The following is a 22596-nucleotide window of genomic DNA, read 5'->3' on the forward strand; positions in this document are numbered from 1 at the left end:
GTAAACAACTGAATATTTTTGGGGACATCGTTCATATCCTTTATAGTAAATTTGGATCAGGGATGCAATATACAGTATTCTAAGGGATGATAATTTGCTTAGGGCCGACTTGCTTAGGGCAGGCAGGATTTGAACGAGTGTTTTTGCAATGGAGAATACAGTTCAAGATAGCGTGTTACTGACATATCTATCGTGTTTACAATGTTATTTTCTTTTTGGGGGGGGGAGGGGGTGGGAGAGGAAACTAGACCGACTGCTGACGTCTCTTCGAAAGGTCAGGAATTGGATTTTTTCCTGTCTCTCTGCCTCATGTTTTTTTTCTTGAGTACCCCATCCGCTAGGGGAGATAATTTACCCCCAACAACAACTAACCTTTTGCCACGATTGATTCCTAGTGTACTGCAACTTCGATGCCCAGTCTTTGTGTCAATTCACGCAGGGAACTGGTGACCAGTACGACTGGCTGTTTAACAGGGGAACTACGTCAAGCGCGCCGGAAACTGGACCGAGCGCTGACGTCTCTTCGACAGGTCAGGAATTGGAAGCTTCTCTTGTACACCTTCTACAACCCTGTAAAGTATAGGCTCACATTAACACGATCTCAATCTAGAGAAAAAGGTTTTTTACCACAATTGCTACTAATCTCGCAATCTGATTGGTTAATTTGCCGTTGCGATAAGAGTCCAAACAACGCTGTTCGCGTCGATGTGTCACGCTCTTGGTCACACTCACTCTCACATTTTCTTTGACGTTGATATTGGGGTTAAAAACCAATCGAATGTGGTTTAGTGTTGTCTATACTCTTATCGACAACGATATACGTCATCACAGAGGTCAAAGTTCGTTGTGGGCTCACGAGGCGCATTTTGACCATTGTGATGACGCATATCGTTGTCGATAAGAGTACAGAAAACGCTAAACCACATTCGATTTGTAATATTAATAGCTTCGAGTCAAAATTTTGATTAGTTCGTGTTAATCAACAATTCACTACAATTTGGACTATATATTTCGGAGTATGCTATACCAGAAAATGGCAGATATAAACTAAACAGTAAATCGTAGCAGTTCATCTTAAGTTTTACTTTTCTTCATGTATATGACACCTTATTAAGGAGTTCAAGGAAACCAAAGTTTGCAGCTTCTACTCGAAATTGTCTCACTTTTACATGTTGAACCTTACTGAACTACAAGTTAAGAGTTATCCGCGTAGGCGAGATTCCGATCTATGTGCAAGACTGAAAAGGCTACTGTATTTGAAGTTTCAGACAGTTAGGTGAATACTGCTTAAGTTTCAGGCATAGCCATTCCTTGGTGTGTAAATAGGTGGGGTTTTTTTTCCACACTGAAGAAGTGCTAAGCCCAAACGGTCTGTGTTTACCCGATTACTTGACTTTTCAAGGAGCTCTTTCAATCTTGCACCTTACTTTTCGCCGTATCGCGCATCATGTGAGTCTCTCACATGTTCTACCGGAGATTCCGAGAAGCGTTATTTCCATTCCCTGCTCGAGACGTCTAATGATGTAGCTCTTGAGAACTCGGAGTATTGTCTCTGATTGGTGCAGAAGAGAACAGAAATTCACGAGCAATTAACAACCTATCCAAGGCGTTGCAGAAACCCTGTGGTGCTACTTCGTTACCAGAGTGGAATTTTTGTCAGTTCAAACAACAATCATCTTACCAGGGGTGGATGAAAATCAGTTTGCGACAACACACACGCCATTAAAATACATTATAGATCATCGCAGTTATGTACGCAACTAAGGCAGTTGCCAACACACCCGTTTACTCGGAATAGATTCCAAATAAAAACAGTTCAGGTTTTCTAGTAATTCTGTACTTTTTTCCAATTTTTCTAGGTTACTACATCTATGCCGAGGCGTCATTTCCACGCCAGAGTGGTGACCGCGCGCACCTGTTCTCGCCCAGACTGGCTGGTGACTATTGTCTGCAATTCTACTTTAACATGCATGGCGGTCAGATGGGCACGTTACGTGTATTTGTTGTGGTGGGCTCACAAGCGACTGTGGTAGGATCGTACAGCGATAACCGTGGAGATGTATGGAATTCAGCTAAAATTACCATTCGAGGCGTCCAACCTTACCAGGTAAACTCTTCAATTTACGACGTTTTTATTGAGAAGGATCGAAATCAAAAGTTAAATTTCATATCTTCGGCAAGCTCGTCGACAGTGGCGTTTTCATTTGGATTTGGGCCTTGTTGTTCGAGAGCGAAAGATGTTCGATCTAGTCCCTGACTGTTGTCCTTTATTTTGACAGAAAGAGACGGAAACATGTAATTATTAGTTCGTATAGTGTGATCGTCCGGGTGAGTGTAGTTCTGAAAAGAACTGTTGTTGGTGACTGACGTTTCGACAACCTGAGCGGAAGTCATCTTCAGAGTCACTCTGAAGATGACTTCCGCTCAGGTTGTCGAAACGTCAGTCACCAACAACAGTTCTTTTCAGAACTACACTCACCCGGACGATCACACTATACGAACTACTGATACTCCTGGGTTCAAACCATTTACTGTGACATGTAATTATTGTCCAGTTTAGTGCACAAAAGGCGAAAGTCCATCCAAGTTTATTATTGGTCTGCACTGCACATCACACTTATTATTGTCTTGAGTCTCAATCTTGTTTAATTCATTGTTATATCTTTGTTCAGCTGGTAGCCCAGGCTGTTCACCATTTACCAAAAAATTCCTGAAATTTCGGTCAGAATGTAAATGGTGAGACAATTTTAGCTCCACCGACCGGAAAATTTGCTTAATAAACGAAACGTCTTCAAAGGTATGTCCAAAATTTCCAACCGAAATAAACGAGTGAAAAGAGTGCTTACCATTTGCAGATTCTTCACCGCCATCTTGGAATTATCAGGTCGAATTCGTCCTAGCCTCTTTCAGGCATTTTTGCTTACTATATGCCCAAACCGTTGACGAACCGGTTTCTCCGTGTAAATGGCAAACAACCTCAGTCTTAACTATATTTTGGTGGGTCGGGTTTTGTTGTTGTTGTTGTTTTGTGTTTTGTTTTGTTTTGTTTTGTTTTTGTTTGTTTTTTTTAATGTACTTTTCCTTCATTCTACTCTTCCTAGGGAAAAATATCAACGTAGTGTGGTTTCTCATTTAGCTTGTGTACATTACAGATAGTATTTGAAGCTGAGAGAGGTCTGGGACATGCCGGAGATATCGCGCTGGACGAGATCCGATTAACACCAGGAGACTGTAGCCAATTTGTGATCACCAAGCCCCCTCCTACTACTAAGCCTACCCCAGCAGTTAAGCAAGGTGGGTTCTTTGGTAGGGAGGGGAGGTTTGCACACATCAGTTGCTCATAGACATGTTTAAAGGGACTCAGTCACGGACGTGCAAAATAACCTGAAAATAGTAGTTGACTTAGATAGGAAAACACCAAAGAGAAAATGATGAACTATAAAGGAACACGTCGACAACGACGTGAAATCACGTCGCGTTTCTAAGAGTTCAACAGGGAGTTTAATAAAACCACGACGACAACGAGAACGTCGCTAAACAAAAGGGTTAATGAGCAGAACAATAGCTGTGTACGTGGGTTATAATTTTTGGTACATTTCTTTGCCGTCCTCTGCAAAACAACAACGTTAAATGACCAAGTGCTGCGTCGTATACTGAACGTGGACGACGACGACTAATTTTTCGTATTTCTATTTGGAACTGAACGATGTCATTGCATATTTAGCCTGAGCACGTTTTTAGAGCCATTGGTGTACCAAACAGATCTACACAATCGCGAATATTGCTGGTAAAATATAAATTCGTTTTCTACTAGGCGTAGTCCTCGGCGTCGAAGTCGTCGTTGCTTAAGCTCCCTAACAACGTTGTCCTGAGAACGTGAACCGCGACGGCTAATTTATTTGTAATTTTTATTTCAAATGTTTCTCTCTGTCCCAGATTCAGTTTCGTGATAGTTTTGACATTGACAAACAAAGGAAAATGACAGTAGAATATCGCGAGACTCCTAGGTAAAATATAAAATCATTTTTTAATCGACGTCGTCCTCGGCGTCCCGTTCTGGTTCTTAAACTCCCTAATAGCGCTGGATGCCTCGAGGCTGGCAAAAAATCGCCTTCAACTCATTCTACGATCGCAAGCTACCTGGTAACCAAAAGTGTTTGTTTCTTTGTCTATAACTAATTAAGTTATAACATACGACTCAGACCTGCAGATTCTTGATTCAAAAAAGTATCCTGCTTTGTGTTTCAGTGTACTGTAATTTCGACAGCAAGTCGTTGTGTGGTTTTACTCAAGACAACAGTGAGGATTTTGACTGGACTTTCAACAAAGGACCAACGAGTAGCACCCCCAGCACGGGACCCACAGCTGACTTCTCAGGAAATGGTAAGATAACGCAATAAACTAGTGTAGCCCAAGGATAACGATGTCACGCAATATCAGCATTTTTTGTGCCTTTCATATCAACGAAAAATCACCTCCATGGATCGATTTATCAAGCCTCCAGGCATACATTTCCCTCAGTCTTCATTACAGTCATTATACCCCCAGTCCGCAGTCTGCCGTCCGCAGTCTGCAGTCCACTGTCTTCGTTCTACACTGACCGCTCGCCACGTGCTTCAATCACACGATCTGACGTTCGGAAATCACACTCCGAATTAACTCATTTCTTTGATTTTTTAGGCGTTAAGCAATTACAGATCTTCACCTTATTGGATTAATTTTACACTTACCATTCGCTTTCGGTTCCCCTTGGTGCGGATAATACCAAAAACAACGCGGCAGCCTGGAAGCCTTCTTCTGAAATATGGAGGCCATTTTGAATAGGGTGTTTCTACCTTACGGGCGTAGATTGAGGGTGACTTCCTCTCGGGTTCCTAAACGAAGAAACAGTATGTCAACTAAATATGACTTAAAATTCTAAGTCTTGTAACTATTTTATGACGAAAAAGAACTACATAAATTTGCCCTCACTGGGAGTCGAACCCGGGCCACTGTGCCCTTACTTACTACTGTACCACCGAGCTGCTAGCTGCCGGATAGTGTAAAATTTAAACTACATATAATGAACAGTAATATAAATTAATATAGAGTTACCCTAACATACAAATGAAAGCTAACCGCAAGCAAAATGGAGTGACACTAACCGCAAGCAAAATGGAGTGACGCTAACCGCAAGCAAAATGGAGTGACGCTAACCGCAAGCAAACTGGAGTGACACTAACCGCAAGCAAACCTAACCGTGCTAACTACAGGCAAGCAAGGTAAACATGTACAGCGGTTTATTAACACGTCTACACTGTATAAGCAACATCCAGGCGTCCAACCCCATACTCCGCCCGGGCGTTATATTTTCCCTTTTGAATATGCCACCAATTCCCGTGCGGATCTGGGTACGATTCTAACCGAAAAACATTCTAACCTGCCTCGTTATGAATATACTCGGATTTCCGGCGGAGCACACATTTATAACCTCAAGTAGAATTGGAAGTCGGCGCTTCTTTCTCCCGTGAGAATATTAGATACGTCATCATATGACTGAGATAATTACTTCATTGAGAGCAGGGCAATTTAGCGTTGATTTTGAATGTGGCAAAAATTAACGTGCGTCCTTTCGTAATTTTCCCAGTCAAAGATTGCGTAATTAAGGATTTATACCATAGCACTTACACTTTGAAGAGAACTTCCGAATATGACTCGTAGTGTAAATCCTTAATTATACTCGTTTATTCATGCCATTAAATTACCATTAATTTTTTTCAACCACAGCCCCAAACGTAAAATTACAGTGTATAACCTGCGCCTTCCATTTAGATTTTAGAAATCTCAAGCAGACAGTAATATGTATACAGTTTTAAGAAAAGTTCTAGCCTCGAATTGGCCAAAGAGAAAATGAGTGTTTAGTATGTCGCAAGTTTGGTAGATAGATTTGCGATCGAACGAAAACAAAACAGAATTTGTTCGAACTATTTCCACCCTTGCTAAGGTGACCGATGCTGACAACCATTTGACTCTTCTCTTCACGTCTTTACCTCCAGGCTATTACATATATGCTGAGGCTTCCAACCCCCGGCGGCCTGGTGATCGAGCCCGCCTACTCTCGCCGCTCATGACTGGAGACACCTGCGTGGCATTTCGATTCAACATGCACGGATCACAGATGGGAACTCTTCGGGTCTACGGCAAGTTGGGATCTAGCGAACAAGTTGTGTGGGAACATAACACTAACACAGGAGACACGTGGGATGGAATGCAGATCAACATTCGGACAACAGCGCAATTTCAGGCAATCCTGAGTTTTTTTTGATTAGTATAAATCTACTTGCGTTCTATCACGAATGCCGTTTCCTTATTGGCTACGCTATTCGCTATCTATTCTGTGTTATTAAAAACTGGATCACTGGATAATGCAATTCAAGTATTCTCATTGGCTCAGCCATCATGGGTTATTAGCCATTAGTATCACCCAACTGGTGGACTAATGCAAATCCTGCATTTTAATTGGCTACGCTACCGGGGAACTATTAGTAATAGTCCTCGAGGAACGAAATTGGCGCAATCGAGCGTGACACTTTCTCTCGTTTTGTTCCCAAATAAATATTTCCTCAACTTGCATTTGCTAACTTTAATATTGCCTGTTCTGTCCGACTAGTTGGGTGATACTAAAGCAATTAGACCCTTCGCCCTCAAGGGCCACGGGTCAATTCTCTATTTTCCAATTGCCCATAATTTACTTTGTTTGCCCCCCAAATTTTGCATAAACTATTGCTGTGAAATGCTCTTGGGAGGTCTGCATATTCCCAAGAGCATTTCACAACAATAGTTTATGCAAAATTTGGGGGCAAACAGAGTGAATTATGGGCAATTGGAAAGTAGAGAATAGCCCAGTGGGCTTCGACCCGTAGTCCTTGCGGGCTGCGGGTCTAATTGTTAATCATACCATGCTCTGCAAATATGGTAAGCGTACGCGTGATTTTTTTGAGGCGTTTTTATTATTATTTTAGTTTAGTTTTATGTATTTTGATGGGAGTTTTTAATAAAACAATTATTCCACCCGCGCTGTTGGATATAAAATGATCATAGCCAACTCGGCGCTACGCGCCCAGCTGGCTATCTATCATCTCATATCTAACACGTGCTCGTGGAACAATTTTCATGCAGATAGTGAGTAGCGTAGCAATGTGCGTGTTGTTAACAAAATGGTGGCCACTTCTTTATGTTTTGGAAGTGTGGACTCTACCTTGTTGTCTAAGTATTTCAGGGCTAGTAGATTTGCACTAGAACAATTACATTACTCGCTCTCGATTTCTATGCGTGTCGTGAGTGAACTATCACGCGATAGAAACCGAGAGCTAATAATCTAATTGTTATAGCGCAGTGGCTCAATGGAACCATGTGCCACTTTACACATGTTTATACGCAGAGGATAAAAGAAAAAAAAAAAAATGAAAAAACTATCCTTCAGTTAATCTCTGTCAGTGTTCATAGCACAAATCCTCGAAGGACCGAGCAATTAAATGTCAGAAACAAATAATTCCAGTTAAACTTAAAAGTTAAAAAAGAAAAACAACATCAGTAGAAATAAGCAAAAAAAAAAACCTCATAAGATGCGTGACACTAAGACGATAAACTAAATATATATGAGGCTGAAAAGGCTTTTGAAAGTATCAATGATAGTAGCTGGTTTATTAAACGTTTCGGGCTTACCCCTTCCTCAGTAGATGGAATAAGCGAGCCACGCCGTACAAAAAACACCAGCTCGTGGTCACAGCGGGACTTGAAACCGTGACTTCCCGATTTCTCCCACTGTAGGGCGCCCTACCGCACGGATACACTGCCTTCTTAAAGATAAGTGAAGGATGTATGGTGCATTAAACATATTACCTTAAGTATCATTCTTCCACTGAGGAGATTCAAGCGTAAGTATAAACGCTCACTATTTTGATGTCACAATTGTGTTTTAATCGAACGCAGATTGTATTCGAAGCTGTCCGTGGCGGTGGATATAGAAGCGATATAGCTCTAGATGAGATCAGACTGATCCCAGGTATTTGCGGTGCGGCAGCTCAGCCCCTTGAAACCACCACGCCCATGCCACCAACTACAAGAACCATTCCTTTAAAGAGTATCGAAGGTAAGTTTCAAAAACTATGACATCTTTTATGTTCGACTTTGCATAGCACCTCGCCTCCAAAACGCCCCCACTGTATGAAGCGCACCTTTTTCAGAAATGACCTTATTGCATTAAAATTTAACGCGCTTTACCTTAATTACAAAAAAATAATAATAAATAAAGCAGTCACTGTTGTGAAGGAAAAAAAAGCAGACATGCAAAGAAGTCTATTAACAAAATGGCAACTTGTAACGGCCTTTCGAAACTTCTGCGAGCAATCTTCGTTAACGCGCATGATAAGTATTCTACAGAGCAAATAGCCTCTATGTAACAGTTTGTTTACTTTCTGCACACTCATGCTACATGAATTCCTTTTAGAAGTAAGCTGCCCAGCAGGTTGGACTAGATATCAAAGATCATGCTACAAGGCCATCAATGAAAAAGTTTTCTGGAACGATGCAAAAGCTCGCTGTCAACAACATGGCGGATCTCTCATTGCCATCAACGACGCCGACGAATTCAACTTCTTAAGGAGCTTGACTTCGCAACTTACGGGGGACTACGCGGCTTGGATCGGACTCCGCCGGGACTCCGCGGGGGCATTTTCGCGTTGGGATAACGGGGAACCACTAACATTCACCCAGTGGGCCAGAAACGAGCCGAACAACTTGCTCGGTGACGAAGACTGTGTGGAAATGTACAGATATAGTGGCGGATGGTTGGACACTACATGTACAGGGACTTATGCTCGAACACATCCCTTCATATGCGAGATCGGTGAGTTTTAACGATCTCACTTTCGAATTTTCCTAACCATGGTTTCCGAAACAAACTGAAGCGGTTACCAAGCGACTGTGTCGCGCTCATCGAGGGGTTACCAAGCAACCTCTAAGTCAGCTAACAGTTAGAATAGAGGCAACTATCAATAAATCCACGTGAGGCTGGTGTGCCTTTCTATATATGAACTCAACAAGTGACAGAATTTATATCTCTTCAATCGCTTGTTTTATATATGTGACAAACGTTATTCCGTTTTCAACATAAAATACAGTTTTAAAACAGTCTTAACAGAAGATAAGAACTTTATAACTTTGCGTCATTGCCATGCATATCGTAAGTATATAAGAGCTTCAACTTTCTTTCAAAGTAATTTATTTTTTGTTTCTCCAAGTGTCGACTGCTAAAGGAAAAATAACGACACCCCAGTGTCCACGCGGTTGGCATAAGCAGGGTAACGACTGTTACAAAGTCTACAGTGCTGTGTTCTCCAGGTCCCGCAGTAACGCGAATAAAGTGTGTCAAGCATCACGTGCCGACCTCGTGAGTATCACGTCATCAAGCGAACAAGCTTTAGTGTCAACGCTAATGAAAAAGAATTCTGAAGGCAGCTACGGATTCTGGATAGGACTCAAACGTTCTTCCAACAACGCGTTCTCGTAAGTAAAACGTTTTTGTAGTCTAGTAAGAGAGGATGCAGGGGTAGGGGTTAATCCTTCATATAGGCCTTATTCCCAAGGTAATCCCTCTTAGGTTATTTTTAGACATGGTACCCAGTTCTTCTGCGGATGTTATCACGTGCATTGTCCTGATGTTTTCGTGGAGAATTAAAATTCGTGTCAAGCAGATAGGGCTGTTCGCTGGAGCAAACTCCATGTCACAGAATTGGCTATTTCTAGAAGCTCCTGGAATTTCCGAAAGTGGAGGAGATCTAAAAATAACTTGAGGGATTACCTTGGGAATAAGAACTATATGTACCCTTTATCCTCTCTTGAATGCTGTTAATGGCAAGTTGTGTTGTGTAACTGTCTTTACTCTCCGTGCTCCGTGACAAACAGATGGTGATAAGAGAAAGCACTGTGTTACTGTTTAAACTGTCAGGTGATAAGGTAACCGACAGGGCCATATTCTTTCAATTCTCTGTTCATTGTTCTGCGCCATTTTTCCGTTTGGACAGCCCTGCCAAGTCTTAGCCTTTAATCTGCTATCCAGAAGAAAGTAATAAAACCCACGGTTGTCTTTTGACTTTTTTCTCTGACATTCGGTGTGCCAGGTAAGGTTCCTATCCAACAATATACAGTTTCTTCACTTTCCTCAATCCGTACTTTCCGCATTACAACTATTAACTCGGCAAAGGTTATCCCTATTGGTGTGACGTGTCCGGCCAACAATGCAAGCCCCAAGTTTGACACAGAAAATGCTTGAAAGCAAGCCCTGGCCCGTCCCTCTTAAAGATCAAGTGTACTTATAAAAATTAGAAGTGTGAGTTTGTTTTTATCAATAGATAAGACAATTAACACAAAGTCAATTATTAACATGTCTTTCTTCCATCAAGATGGGAGGACAGAAGTCTCCTGACGTACACCAAATGGTCGAGAGGCGAACCCAACAACTGGGGTCTAAATGAAGACTGTGTTTACATGAGCTCCATCACAGCAAGCTGGCTGGATAGTCGGTGCTCGCGTCCTTTACCCTTCATCTGTAAACTGTGTAAGTTTAACTCACCTTAGTCCAGTTCTACAGCTCTCTCGCTGTCACGCAACGCTTCCGCTCCCAAGAGCGCAGCGTTGCGTGAAAGACAAATGAAGAGCCAGAACTGGACTAAGATCAGCTTCCTCAATCAGTTCAAGCTGGCAATTTTGGCTTGATTGACGCAAGTAATCATGCGTCCGTTTTGAGTTTACGTTAGTTTGCTGAAATGTTCAAATGGTTAAAATTAAACTCTGCAATTTCATCCACCATTCAGGGAAGACATACTAACTTACAGATCAACCAATCAGGAATTACAAGCTAAAAGCAAACGCGTCACCATTGGTTCATTTGCGTTTTCCCGCGCTTGGCACTGGTTGCATGTTTTAGCTTCGAGTTCCTATTGGTGTTGGGTTGCATGGTCAGATGATTACATTTTAGTCCTACGATAGTCATTAGACTACTGTTCCAAGAGCTTAAATCCATCTCGTCCCTATAAGAAAAATTTGCAGGCGTTTTATTCATAAGTCTTCTCCACCGTTTCTTGGCACAGCTCTAGAGAGGAACGTTCCGACGGATCCCCCTACGACCACTCCCCCTCCGATGACCTGTGGCGTGAAGGCGACCAATCGCTCCGTTTCCGAATTCAGCGTCGGTAAAATCATTGGGGGAAAAATCTCAACCCCTGGGGCATGGCCCTGGCAAGTGGCTATCATGTGTAAGACTTGCAAGTCTCAAGACTGCGGAGGAACCTTGGTTTCCGCATATCACGTGGTTACAGCTGCGCATTGCGTCCCTTCTGATACCGATACTTTTATCAAGGACTACAAGGTGGGTATCGTGTCACGCAACTGACTGCGTGCGCATCTTGTCATGACCACGTTAGGTTCTTCTCCAAGAAGTGCGACGAACCAAGAGAACGGCCGCAGGTACCTAGAGTCAAAAATGGTCGTTGAACGGTCGGATGTCTTCGGCCCATCGTGGAAACTGAAAATAAAAATAATAAATGTGAAGCTTTTTTTGGCGAGACCTTCGAGTGTTCAATCTTCGGAAAAGCTGAAATCTTCGGAAAATCTTCGTGATAAAAGCTCTCGAAGAGAATACTACAGGGTGAGCGAGGACATTCTTTATCACATTTCGAGAAAAGATTTAATGATTATGATTGCACTAGCGAGTAGGGACCTCCCTCCTTTCGTCGGCAAATCAAATTGTTCCAGGCTGAAGCCAGGCCATGTATTAAAGAATTAGAGCACTCTTGAACTTCCCTAGCCTTAATAAGTAATCACCGTAAAAGCTGTACCTCGGATCAGATTCTTTCCCCTAACTTTTTCTCCAAAAAGAGAAATCTTTAACCTTTTTTTTACACAAAAACTATGACGTAAGGTAACTTGGTTTTTGAGCCAACATCTTAACTTCCGCTAACTACTCTTAAACTGTCGTAGGTGGGGAGGGAAAAATGCAGGTATGAGAGTATTGTATATAGTGCCCTCCGTCCTCAGTTTACCACCCAAGCTAAAATCTCTCGATGTCTTCAACACAGGTTCGCCTTGGTGAGCACCATTTTGAAACGACTGAAGGTTACGAACAAGACATTGACATTGCCGCGGTGTACACGCATGCGTCGTACGGCCTGGCGGTTTCTCATGATCGGGACATTGCTGTCATAAAGCTGGCTTCTCCCGCCAAATTCAACAGTCACGTGGGACCAGTGTGCCTACAAAGCAGTAATGCTGACTTTCCTCCTGGTAAGTACGTCGTTCAACCCCAGCCCCCACCCATTATCAGTTATATTGCCTTGGTGATGAAAGGAAAGGCGATCAGTGAAACATTACGCGATGCAGTGTTATTGCAAAGGAAACATCCTCTTGAAACAACTTACTGTAAAGGTTTTAGTGCAGACCTCAGGTGTTCTTCTACAGTGACTTATTACCCGCCCTTCTTATTAAAGATACGAAGTACAGTAAGCTGGTACCCAGGGTCTCGGCTACAGGTGTTCAAATCCAAGATGGCGGATACTTTTGCGGAGACTCTGGTTCACGCTAAAATATCTCTGATGTTCACTGGTCGGCGACGACTCTCGTCGCGTTCTTTATTAATAAATAATTAGCCCTGATTGGTGACAATGTTCAACAAGTTAACGGAAGCTTCTCTGAAATAAACGCGAAGTTAACTGGGCTGGCAGTTTCTGATTAGCTAAATAATTCCCTATCCATATTCACGCTAAATATGGGGGCAAAACAACTTCGAGTGGTTTTAGTGGGCAAACTGCTAACTGTGTTCAGGTCAAATATGGGACCGAAATAAAATGAGGAACAACTTCGAGAGCTCAGTTTGCTCGGCAAACCTTCTGCGGGTTATTAATGTATTTGTATGCTTCGATTTTGCACAGGAGCATGCGCCATCACAGGTTGGGGTCGCACCCGTCAAGGTGGCACTACATCTCCTGTTCTAAGGGAGGCAAGAGTCCCCTTAATTTCACAGGAGGACTGCAAGCGGAACTATCGACCAGAGCTCATAACATCCAACATGATCTGTGCTGGGTTTTCAGGGGGAGGAATTGATGCCTGTCAAGGGGATAGTGGAGGTAAAAGTAATGTTCCTGGTCGACCAACGGCAGAGGTTTCATTAAGAGCTGGGCATCGCGCAAATTGACCGGCTTTGAGGATGATTTCTACCCGCCTGGTTGGACCATCCAGAAGAAAGTTTTTCTTACAAAGAAGTTCAGTTCAAAAAGTTTTGCCTGTCTGTGCGTGAACCAGTTGCAATCCTGCCAACGCTGAAAATGTTAATGAAACCCCTGTTAAACTTAACGGTCTAATCAGTAAACTTAACTTCATGTCGTATTCTTAGCGTACTCATAGTAAAGTTCCATTACTGTCCTTGAGTAACGAGTTCTCAAATAATCTCAACAAGAAGCTTCTCGATTATCATTTTCAGTCCCTTGTGTTCGTTGTCTCCGGTATAAAATATATGATACAAAACTACTACTGTTTTTGCTTAACTTGCGAATGTGACCGCCACCTTTCTCAAGGAACGCGCGCAGCAATATTGACCAGGTAGTGCAACTAGGTCAGGGCTCATTTTCTCCAATATGTGTTTTTCTCTATCTTCTCCAGGTCCTCTTGTTTGTGAAAAGGACAACCGCTGGTATCTCGTAGGCACAACCAGCTGGGGATGGGGTTGTGCTGGCCAGTACTACGGAGTGTACACTAACATTGCTAAACTGTACAGCTGGATTAAAGCAAACATGCCATGAACGCCTACACAAGATTGTTCAGCCAAGCCCACTGGAAACTAGTCTCCTCCGCGTTGCGTGACGATCGTAATAACGGCAGCCAAGGAGACTAACTGGAAACTGCAACATAGTAAACTATAGTATGTATAACATAGAGGGAGAAAAGCGCCCAAATAAACATATTTTTTTGGTATACCGTTGTCGTTTGGCAATTGCGCAGACGCGGGTATTTTCGAGATGTATGTATGTACTGAGACCTCGACCTCTGGCATTATCTGCTATGGTTAACACCGTCGCATACTTGCACGCCACGAGTTTAATTTGTAGTCTATTTGTGACTACGGTACAATTAGTTGAAAAGGTATAGTAGAGGAATGCCAGTTCGTAAGGCATTAGCAACTCCGGTGACATTAGATGTGACTCTAATAAACTACTCAACAATTTCAAGAGCTAAGATGTGACTTAATTCATGCTTGGTGATTTCAATCGCCTGATGCTTTACCAAGAAACCCACAAAAACGACTGTTATCCAGCCTATAGTATTCAGACAAATCGTGACTTGGCTTTGTGCGCGTTTTTTCGCGCTGAAAACGATTTCTACCTTTGCTTCCAGCTGTGATTCGTTCGTTGCATTATTTGCTTTGTTGTGATTGGCCAAATGTGTTGGATTACGTAGATTTGTGTTTAAGGTGTGACTGTCAAAAAACCAATGATAACGAACCGAAATACCGCAATGAGCCAATCAGAGCCCGCCGTAGAACCTTGAAGCCGAAGGCAAACGAACGTAAGTGCGGGAAAAATCGACAACCCAATTCACAATTCAAAATTGACAACCGCGAAGAGGTAGACAACCATTATATTCACTGGAGTTGATTATTAATAATACAGATTTAGCACCGATCACTCCATCTACAGTGCAAGAGAGCTGCCGCTGTCGCAATGAAGAACTTCATGAGATGCATGAACGAATTATGCATTACATAGCTAATAATTATGCGGTCCGATGCAACTCGAAGAGAATTTGAATGAAGTTTCGTGCGGTCCTTATTGAGCCCTGTTACGAAACTAGAATAATAGGATGCAATGCTGATAAAAATATTCATCTGAATCTTTGAACCTTGGAGGGACGATGAGAGATGTAATATTTCATATCAGCTTTATTTCTTACATATATTTATATGTACAACATAATAGAAAGTTTATAAGAAAGAAGAACGATCGCAGTTACGGTTCTGGACACAGGGCAGGAAGGACTCGTCTACACTACCACGTTCACACTAATCCATCACGAAAACAGAGCTTTTCGAAAACGCTCTTCAAATCAAAGGAATTGAAAACGCCGGCTTTGTGTTTTAGTGTGGACGGAAAACATTTTGAAAACGGAGCTTTTCGAAAAAGACGACATCACGGTAATAATGTGATTTCCCTGACCGAGTTTTCTTCAAACACAAATCCAAAATGACCGTTGATTGTGGCGTTTTCAACTTTCTCCTGCGTAGTGTGGACGGAAAACATTGACGCATCTCCAGAGTGAAAACTCAAGCATAGTGTGGACGGAGTCTAAGCTGTCTTTACTTTCCCTTTATCTGTCTTCATCAGCTTTATGGAGTGACCTGTTATGCACGGCTGGTAGATGCAACAAGGCAAGTCGCAGATCATTGGCTGAGAAAACTGCGTCCTTTCTTTGATTGGTTTAGGAAAATCACGCGACTTACCAGATCCCAGATATCTAAGCGAAAATCGTTGAAGGCAGAAGAGACAGAAAAAAAGAGGAAGACATACGACCCATATAACTGCTCAGTTCGAATAAGTCACAGCAACAGCGTTCTACAACAAATTGAATTGTAACATCTCAATGTATGAATTGCAAAATATTATGAGTTACTCTTTTCGTTGTTTTTCTTTCCCGTAGACGCCATGGCTTTCGCTGCAGATTCAAGAATTCTCCTCTTCCATTCTTCATAATCTCTGTCCTCTGCGTTTGCCTCTTCATCGTCTTCCTTTGATTGTTTTGATGAATGAGGTTGAGCTGTAAAACATAACAACACTCATTAAAACTCAAATATCAAGTTCTAAGTTCAGAGGAAAATAGCAGTTGGAATACCTACATAGCAAAATTCCATATATATATTTTGGTAGATGTCCAATGCGCCGTTCGCAATTTTATTGCGGAGGTAGGAGGGACATTTTGCTAAGCGTAACATCTCCTGGCCGCCAAAAAAATATTGGCCGCGTCGCCGCAAACGCTGCCAAAAGTTGCACTTGATCATAATTAGCGCAACGTTTGCTGCTACGAAAACGTTGCGAGGCGTGTTCATTTCAGCGTGTTTCACTTTTGCACAGCTCTTCACGTGCCAAAAGTGCGAGCCAGTTCGATTGCTCCTTCGGATCCTTAGAAAAAAGACTGCCTGCCAGCAGGGTAGATCTCACCTCTGATTCATTGTCTTCATACTCACTACGTTTTAATGTGTTCCACTTTAGGGTTAGCCTCTTCCAGGCGTATAGTTAGCTGGGACGAAGCACTAAAAAAGGCAAGCGAAAAAGTACAAAAAGCGCGCTTTTTTATTTTTCGCATGCTGGTTTTCGCGCTGCGCCCCAAATAACTGAACGCCTGGAAGAGGCTACTTTAGGGTTAAAGAACTCACTTTCAATTATTTCATTCACTTTCCCGAGAAGTCCATAACCTCTTTTTGTTGATCTTTTACTGCTTTCAACTTTCAAAAGAAATAAAGGAGAACATAAACTTATTAATTAAATTTATTTAGTCTAGCTTTTCTTTGCCAAATGTAACGTCGAAAAACAAACAAGCAAGCAAGAAGGAAGAGTGTTCCTTCTCTGTAATCCTCTTTCTTTTTCTCCTGATCTTTCTCACTTAACATGCATCAGCAGATGTGCCTATTTCTCCACGACCTATGTCTGAAACAGGGTATCACCCTGCATTTGGGAGGCTGGGCAAGAGGGGGGGAAGGTCCAATCTAAAAATGGCAGGGTTATCCTAGTTACACATTTTGACAATAAACACTATAGATTTATGGGGTGTGGCTCAACTTCAATTTAACCACTTAGAGATACTAAATTCCAAAGTCTTTTTTTTTTACAGTACATTGCTTACTATACAAACTAACGGTACATTACTTGCAATAGCTTTATAATACAACACTTACTAACATTTGGCTACCTGCATTACTTACATTACATTTGCTACACATTACATAACTTAAATTATACATAAAGATTACAGTTTTTGTGTTTTTCCAATTGAAAGTCTCTTTTTTGGTGATTGATAAATAAAATCACACAATGCTTCAAAGCCATGGATGTACACTATTTCACAAGAAATCACAAGTAAACTAGACAGACGCTCTTACCACATTTCAACATGTCAGGTATTTTCTCCATCTTCTTATGCAGACTGTCAAATGTTGACCTCTTAGTAGCCAACATGTTCAGTAACTTGTTCTTGTCTATTTTGAGCTTTTTGTACCTTAAGAAGCAATGAAACCAGTGTTCACATAATTTATCCAACAATAAAAGAATATTTATTTAAAATCAATAACCATTTGATGATAATAATTTATTCATACTTGAATAGATATTATAAAATAAATAATAATATAATAATTTTATTCATACTTGCATGCAGTATATAATGCAGTCGCTACAAAGATTGGATGACTGATGTCTTCAGCTTCTTGAACAAAATCTTGTTTATACCTTGTTGAAAATAAATATTCATAAAAGCAACTAGATTATAAACAATAATTGTTACTTACATGGTAATTAGGACTTAATATTATCTGATCAAGTACCTATCACTAATTATTATTGATAGGTACTTGATCTGGTAATATTAAGTCCTAATTACTATGTCAAGAGGGTCATGCATTCAGAAGGGAGGGGGAGAGAGGGAACACCTTATCAAAACATAGGTGGGGTGGTGCTGCTGAGACCTTCAAACTCTGACCCTTTTTAGACAAAATCCCTTCATTTTGCTACAGTCAAGCCTCTCCAATACGGACACCAAAGGGACAGAGCAAAGTGTCCCTATTAGAGAGTTGTGTGTATTTAAGAGGTCACTCTCTCCACTGACAGTTAAGAGTGTTTAGTAACTAACATCAGGTTCAAAGTGAGTGTCTTCTGAATTTCCAAATCTAAATGATAAAGTGTCAATGTTTGTGTAACTGCCGACAGGAAATAGTACATATATACCACAAATTATTGACACCTGGTCCCTGGAGTGTCCATAACAAAGAGGTTAAATTTGTATGAATTTGCTCCTTAGGGCCAAGATTTAGTGTCCATAGTCTGTTTTAGAGAGGGTCCGTATTATAGAGGTATTTTTTAGAGGAAATGTATGAGAATTTTGTTGGTAGACAGGAAACTGTCTGTATTAGAAAGGTGTCCATATGGAGGGGTTCAGCTGTACCCTCTATATGACAAGATGCTCTATTTTGCAACCTATGTAACAATAATTACAATAACAGCAAAAAACAATAAGACAAAACTAGTATTAACACAGATTGACCCATCTGTACCTCTGATGGATTTGCTGAGCCAAGTTTGAAGCCTCCATGCAACCAAATTGCACCGCAAGATCTTTGATGGTAAACTCCTTTTTCTTCCCTAACAGACACTCTATTGTTTTGAAAGCATGGATGTATGCTTTCTTGGTCATCCCAGAGAGACGAGTTGCCACATTCTATAACCAGGGAAGAAGGGGTGACTTTATATATTTTCGATTACCGGTATATGTCACAGGTAAATCAAAGGGAGAGATGGAATTCTAAACAACAGAATATATGAATCCGAATAGAATTCAGCACAAACTGTATTTAAAAAAGTCATCACTGGATATATTCTTAAGACTGCTTAAGGTTCAACTCTATTTAAGGGGTGTTGAATGGTACCTATAGAAATTTGTAAGCCTTCAGGAAACTTATAATTTGATCTTGAAATCTCAGAGTCCTTTGTGACAAGTCACAAAGTCTTGTATTTGTTTGTTCTTTTCAGAGTCTCAGAGTGAAAAATCATTTAGGCCTCTCTCTGATTTTCAAACAAGGATCTTGGCAACAAATTTCAAGATTATTAATTTACACCTTCTTTTGAGCGGAAAAGTCAATAGAGTTTTCCATTAGTTTTACATGTAGGGAATGTTAAGAATGACACCATTAAAGCTCATGCAACTGAAGTGCAAAATTGGCATAGGCATCAAATACAGGAATCCAGTTACATAAGATTAAAATTGGATATCCCTAAATAGGTGCATAGAGAACTAATCACGATCAAGAATTTTGTTTCAGATACAAATAGGGAAAATGAAAGAAAAAATATGTAAAAATATAATAACCCAAAACCTCACCGAAACCGAAATTTCAGCTTTGAAAAAAAAAAAAAAATTTCATTGAAACATCCTTTGAAAACATGGTTAGCACAGAAACCTCAAGTTGGGTAACTAATGGAGTAAACAATTGATACAACAAAATGTTCCATGATAAATCACAACATTAGTGCACCGGACTCTACATTGAGCAGTCTGAGTTTGAGTCCTGGCTGGGGTCACTGCATTGTGATCTTGGCACTTTCCAAAGCACTTTCCCTACCCAGGTGTATGACAGGGATACCAACAAATTTAATGTTGGGGGTAACCCAGTAATGGATTGTTATCCCATCCAGGGGAGAGTAGTTGCTAATAACGCTACAGAAACAGGGATAAGCTCTGATGGTATATGGACCAGTTGGCTCGATGCAGACTATTAATAATATGCTTGAGATGATGATTCAGGGACTGCAAAGGTGGAGAGACTGGCAGGGTTATAGTCCTTAACCACCTATATTCTTGGGTTGATTTTTTAATAAATGTTAAAAGCTGGAACCCCTTATGCCCGTAATCAGTTTTTTCCAGGTCAGATCTTTTAGCCCTACCACTTTTAAATGGTCTCTGCAATCCTCCTGATTATTTTTGCTGTGGAGCGAGCACAGCTAGTGAGCAGGGATTATAATCAGAAATGTAAATGTTTAGAAATCTATATGTACAAAAACAAAAATCAGGACACGCAGTGGGAATCTTTTCGTTGTGCATGATGACAACTTGAACCTTGAATGTTGTGACAATAAACAGATTGATAAACTTAAATTAACCATTAACAAGTTACACTGTTTAGCCTAAAAGGGCATTTTCTGATGCTTCTGTTGTTTCTTACTAGTGCAGCAGGCTTCCACTTGCTTCTCTCACTTTGGCCACTGTGTTGTGTAGTTTTGACTAGTTTTCACATATTTACCCAGAAATTCTAAAAGCATTTAAAAAATTAAATTGTACCGGCTTTCACACATTTGTACTTAAGGTGATTCCTCAGTATTGCGCATCTCTACTACGCACGATTTCCACATCATTAACACATGCACATGAGCGCATGCACATACACAACGTAATAGATCGACTCCCCTCAAGCTAAGCTCAACAGCAAAATAACTGTTCGTTTTCTCTTAAACGAGCACAGTGACCCCACGTTTTAATGCATGAATTTAAATTACACTAGGTTATCTACAATATATCGCTTCAAAAGTGTTCAACAACAAATTAGCTAAATTCATGAGTTTTCCTAACATTTATCGTGTACAATCTTGATGTGCCAAGATTCTCTTGTTCCTATGCCTTGATGTTTCCATGGTAACAAGGTTTTGACAGGCACCTCTGGGGAAGGTGGTATGTGTAATTTTAGAGTTTGACAACTTGGCTTCTTTAGAATATTGATCGCCTGTTTTCCATAGAACCGTTACATCGAAACCACGACGGACAGCTTATAGGATAGGACTGATACAATTATGTATAACCTCAGGGCGAATTTCTGTTCATGATCTTAAAATCATAGCTCACCTTGTCCACGGGAAGTTGGGAATTATTCGCAGCAATCTCGAGGCAGATCACAGATTTAGCCACGCTAGTTAAAGTCAAGAAACAACCACGAACGTCCACCAAGCGCTCAAATTCAGAACCCTTCTTTGAAACATCTACTGTCGTTATTCCAAGCCTTTTAGATAAAGACCGAAGAGTTTCATTCGCCATTTTGTCGTCTTCTAGTTGTCCAGTTGGAAATTTTCGCGGCAAAAAGCTTCGATGGTACCCAGCTCTCCGTCGGTTAAGAAAATGCTAGTGCCTAGATTTCCCTCCGCCAATAGAAACTGTGAGGGAGGCTGTGAGGTGGGTGTAAGAGGTAGAGAAACAACGCTTGAGGGTGCATTTGTTTGTTCTTCAGTTTTAGAACCATACCGGCATCCTTCACCAGATGGGATGGGTGTATTAGGCGTATACTCTATTAGAATTTCTGCGCTGCCGGAAAAGGAGTCACTTTATATTTTATATTTTATCTTGAAGGGTTATGAACAAATTTTCCCAATTAATTTGGGGTTATCTTATCTTCAATCCTGGCCAAGTCTGCACACGAGCCCAGTATCCCAAAACGTTTGGGACCTTCTCATTATGAAAACAGCAATTCAATTTGCTCCCCTCACCCCTGGACAATGGTGGGGTGGAGGGGGGGGGGGATTGGTCAGTGCTCAGGAATAAAGGCTGTGTCACAAATCCTCTACAGCCAAAGGACTTCAACCTTGTTCTGGGGAAGTGAGCGAAATATCTTTGTAATGCAATTTCTATGAGTTTTAATTGTAACAGAGCGAAAACTGAAGAGAAGTGTCCCAAACCCTTTTGGCCAGGGCTCTAGTTGCAGTTATTTCGAGTGTACAATAAGGGACGGACCATTCCTTTTTTAGGGGAGGGGGCTGGGCAATTTTCTGGGGCATGAAAATAAATTTCTCAACTTTAAGTGAGTGCATGATATGATTTAATTTGCTAAGCAATAGCTTGTGCAAGAATTTTTTTAACATTGATCATCAAAATAATGATGGTAGAAAGCACTTACTCCATTTCCTACCCACCCCACCCCCTCCCCCCACCCCTCTTGGCTCTTCTTGCACGATTGTTTTTTTTTGTTTTTTCTGCTGTACAGGTATTTATTGTTTGGAAATTTTCCACCCTACCCCCCCCCCCCCCTCCACTCTTTCTGTCAAAATAATAATGGTCCGTCCCTAATCTATCTGTGAAACGTTTGGCCATGTAGCTGAATTTAAATATAGTAATCAGGCCTTTGGAGGTTGTATTCTGTACTCTTCACTTGGTCTCTTTTCGTGTTGGTATATGGGTTGGTTTCCAATGCCTGGAAACTCTTTACGTGTTAAGGCGGCATGTTAACAGAATAGGCAGCAGACCAACTCAGTGTACATTTCATTTATTTGGGCTCCCTTGAAAGAGCGTTTTACGATATATATAATACACGAAAATTGCATCATAATAATCATTACAAATTCAGGCAGACCAATAGCAATTTATAAAAATCCATTACTGTCGGTCACTGCTTTGTGCAGTGTGTTTTGATAACAAGTTATATACAACTCGCGTAAAAAGTTGCTAAGCAAAGACAGGTCAATGGCAGTTTTCTGAAATCGACCTCGAATCTGATTGGTTTCTAAATGCGTGGCTGTCATGTTACTTCCGTTTTTTCAACAGTACACCAGTAAATAATTACATTAAAGCTTTATTACCGTACACGCTATCTGCAAATGATAACTCACAAAACTCAGATACAAAAATCTCTTCATGCAAAATTCTCAGTTTTAAAAAATAAGAACATAGACAACACAAACTCATGCCCACATACGTACGCATGATATGGCATCAAAAAAGGACATAGAAATCAAGGAGAGATCAAAATTCCAGATCTCAAAGGGTAAC

General features: G+C 41.1%; 3 protein-coding genes across 9 annotated transcripts in view; 1 reads left to right on the plus strand and 2 right to left on the minus strand.

The window, feature by feature from the left end:
- The window catches only part of LOC145466424 (uncharacterized), a 36218-nt gene extending 21991 nt beyond the window's left edge, over positions 1 to 14227 (plus strand). For 2 of the 5 annotated variants that reach the window (XM_081450138.1, XM_081450139.1), the window contains 11 exons: positions 396 to 530; positions 1860 to 2107; positions 3153 to 3294; positions 4249 to 4383; positions 6036 to 6283; positions 7972 to 8131; positions 8489 to 8887; positions 9282 to 9546; positions 10443 to 10597; positions 11130 to 11407; positions 12117 to 12955. In XM_081450138.1, coding sequence (XP_081306264.1) covers positions 396 to 530; positions 1860 to 2107; positions 3153 to 3294; positions 4249 to 4383; positions 6036 to 6283; positions 7972 to 8131; positions 8489 to 8887; positions 9282 to 9546; positions 10443 to 10597; positions 11130 to 11407; positions 12117 to 12683 — 2732 coding nt within the window. In that variant the 3' untranslated portion in view covers positions 12684 to 12955. The other 3 variants (XM_081450142.1, XM_081450141.1, XM_081450140.1) reach the window with 3 other exon arrangements.
- The window catches only part of LOC145466423 (rotatin-like), a 193396-nt gene that overhangs the window by 70039 nt on the left and 100761 nt on the right, over positions 1 to 22596 (minus strand). The gene's annotated exons all lie outside the window — the stretch shown is intronic.
- On the minus strand, positions 489 to 21751 carry LOC145466492 (origin recognition complex subunit 6-like). Of its 3 annotated transcripts, XR_014041905.1 has the most exons (8): positions 20686 to 21751; positions 18347 to 18510; positions 17445 to 17525; positions 17180 to 17295; positions 16457 to 16525; positions 15697 to 15840; positions 4731 to 4874; positions 489 to 570 (listed from the first exon to the last, which is right to left on the minus strand). XR_014041905.1 is itself a non-coding variant. In XM_081450223.1 (7 exons), the coding sequence occupies exons 1-7, from the start codon at positions 20872 to 20874 to the stop codon at positions 4837 to 4839; spliced, it is 801 nt and encodes a 266-aa protein (XP_081306349.1). In that variant the 5' UTR covers positions 20875 to 21751; the 3' UTR covers positions 4391 to 4836. The 3 variants fall into 3 exon arrangements, 2 of the variants coding, with proteins under 2 accessions (XP_081306349.1, XP_081306350.1); XM_081450223.1 differs by lacking the exon at positions 489 to 570 and having other exon boundaries at positions 4391 to 4874; XM_081450224.1 differs by lacking the exons at positions 489 to 570; positions 4731 to 4874 and having other exon boundaries at positions 15040 to 15840.

Source organism: Orbicella franksi, chromosome 13 (genome assembly GCF_964199315.1).
Source record: "Orbicella franksi chromosome 13, jaOrbFran1.1, whole genome shotgun sequence".
In the NCBI taxonomy this organism is placed as follows: domain Eukaryota; kingdom Metazoa; phylum Cnidaria; class Anthozoa; order Scleractinia; family Merulinidae; genus Orbicella; species Orbicella franksi.

What these genes read in the sequence shown, in the direction of transcription:
- LOC145466492 (XM_081450223.1), bottom strand. Translation starts at nt 20,874, where the DNA reads ATGGCGAATGAAACTCTTCGGTCTTTATCTAAAAGGCTTGGAATAACG. An exon ending in GCTCAGCAAATCCATCAGAG is followed by an intron (nt 17,526 to 18,346) that starts GTACAGATGGGT and finishes ATTTTCAACAAG; the next exon opens with GTATAAACAAGATTTTGTTC. An exon ending in GCATTATATACTGCATGCAA is followed by an intron (nt 17,296 to 17,444) that starts GTATGAATAAAA and finishes TTGCTTCTTAAG; the next exon opens with GTACAAAAAGCTCAAAATAG.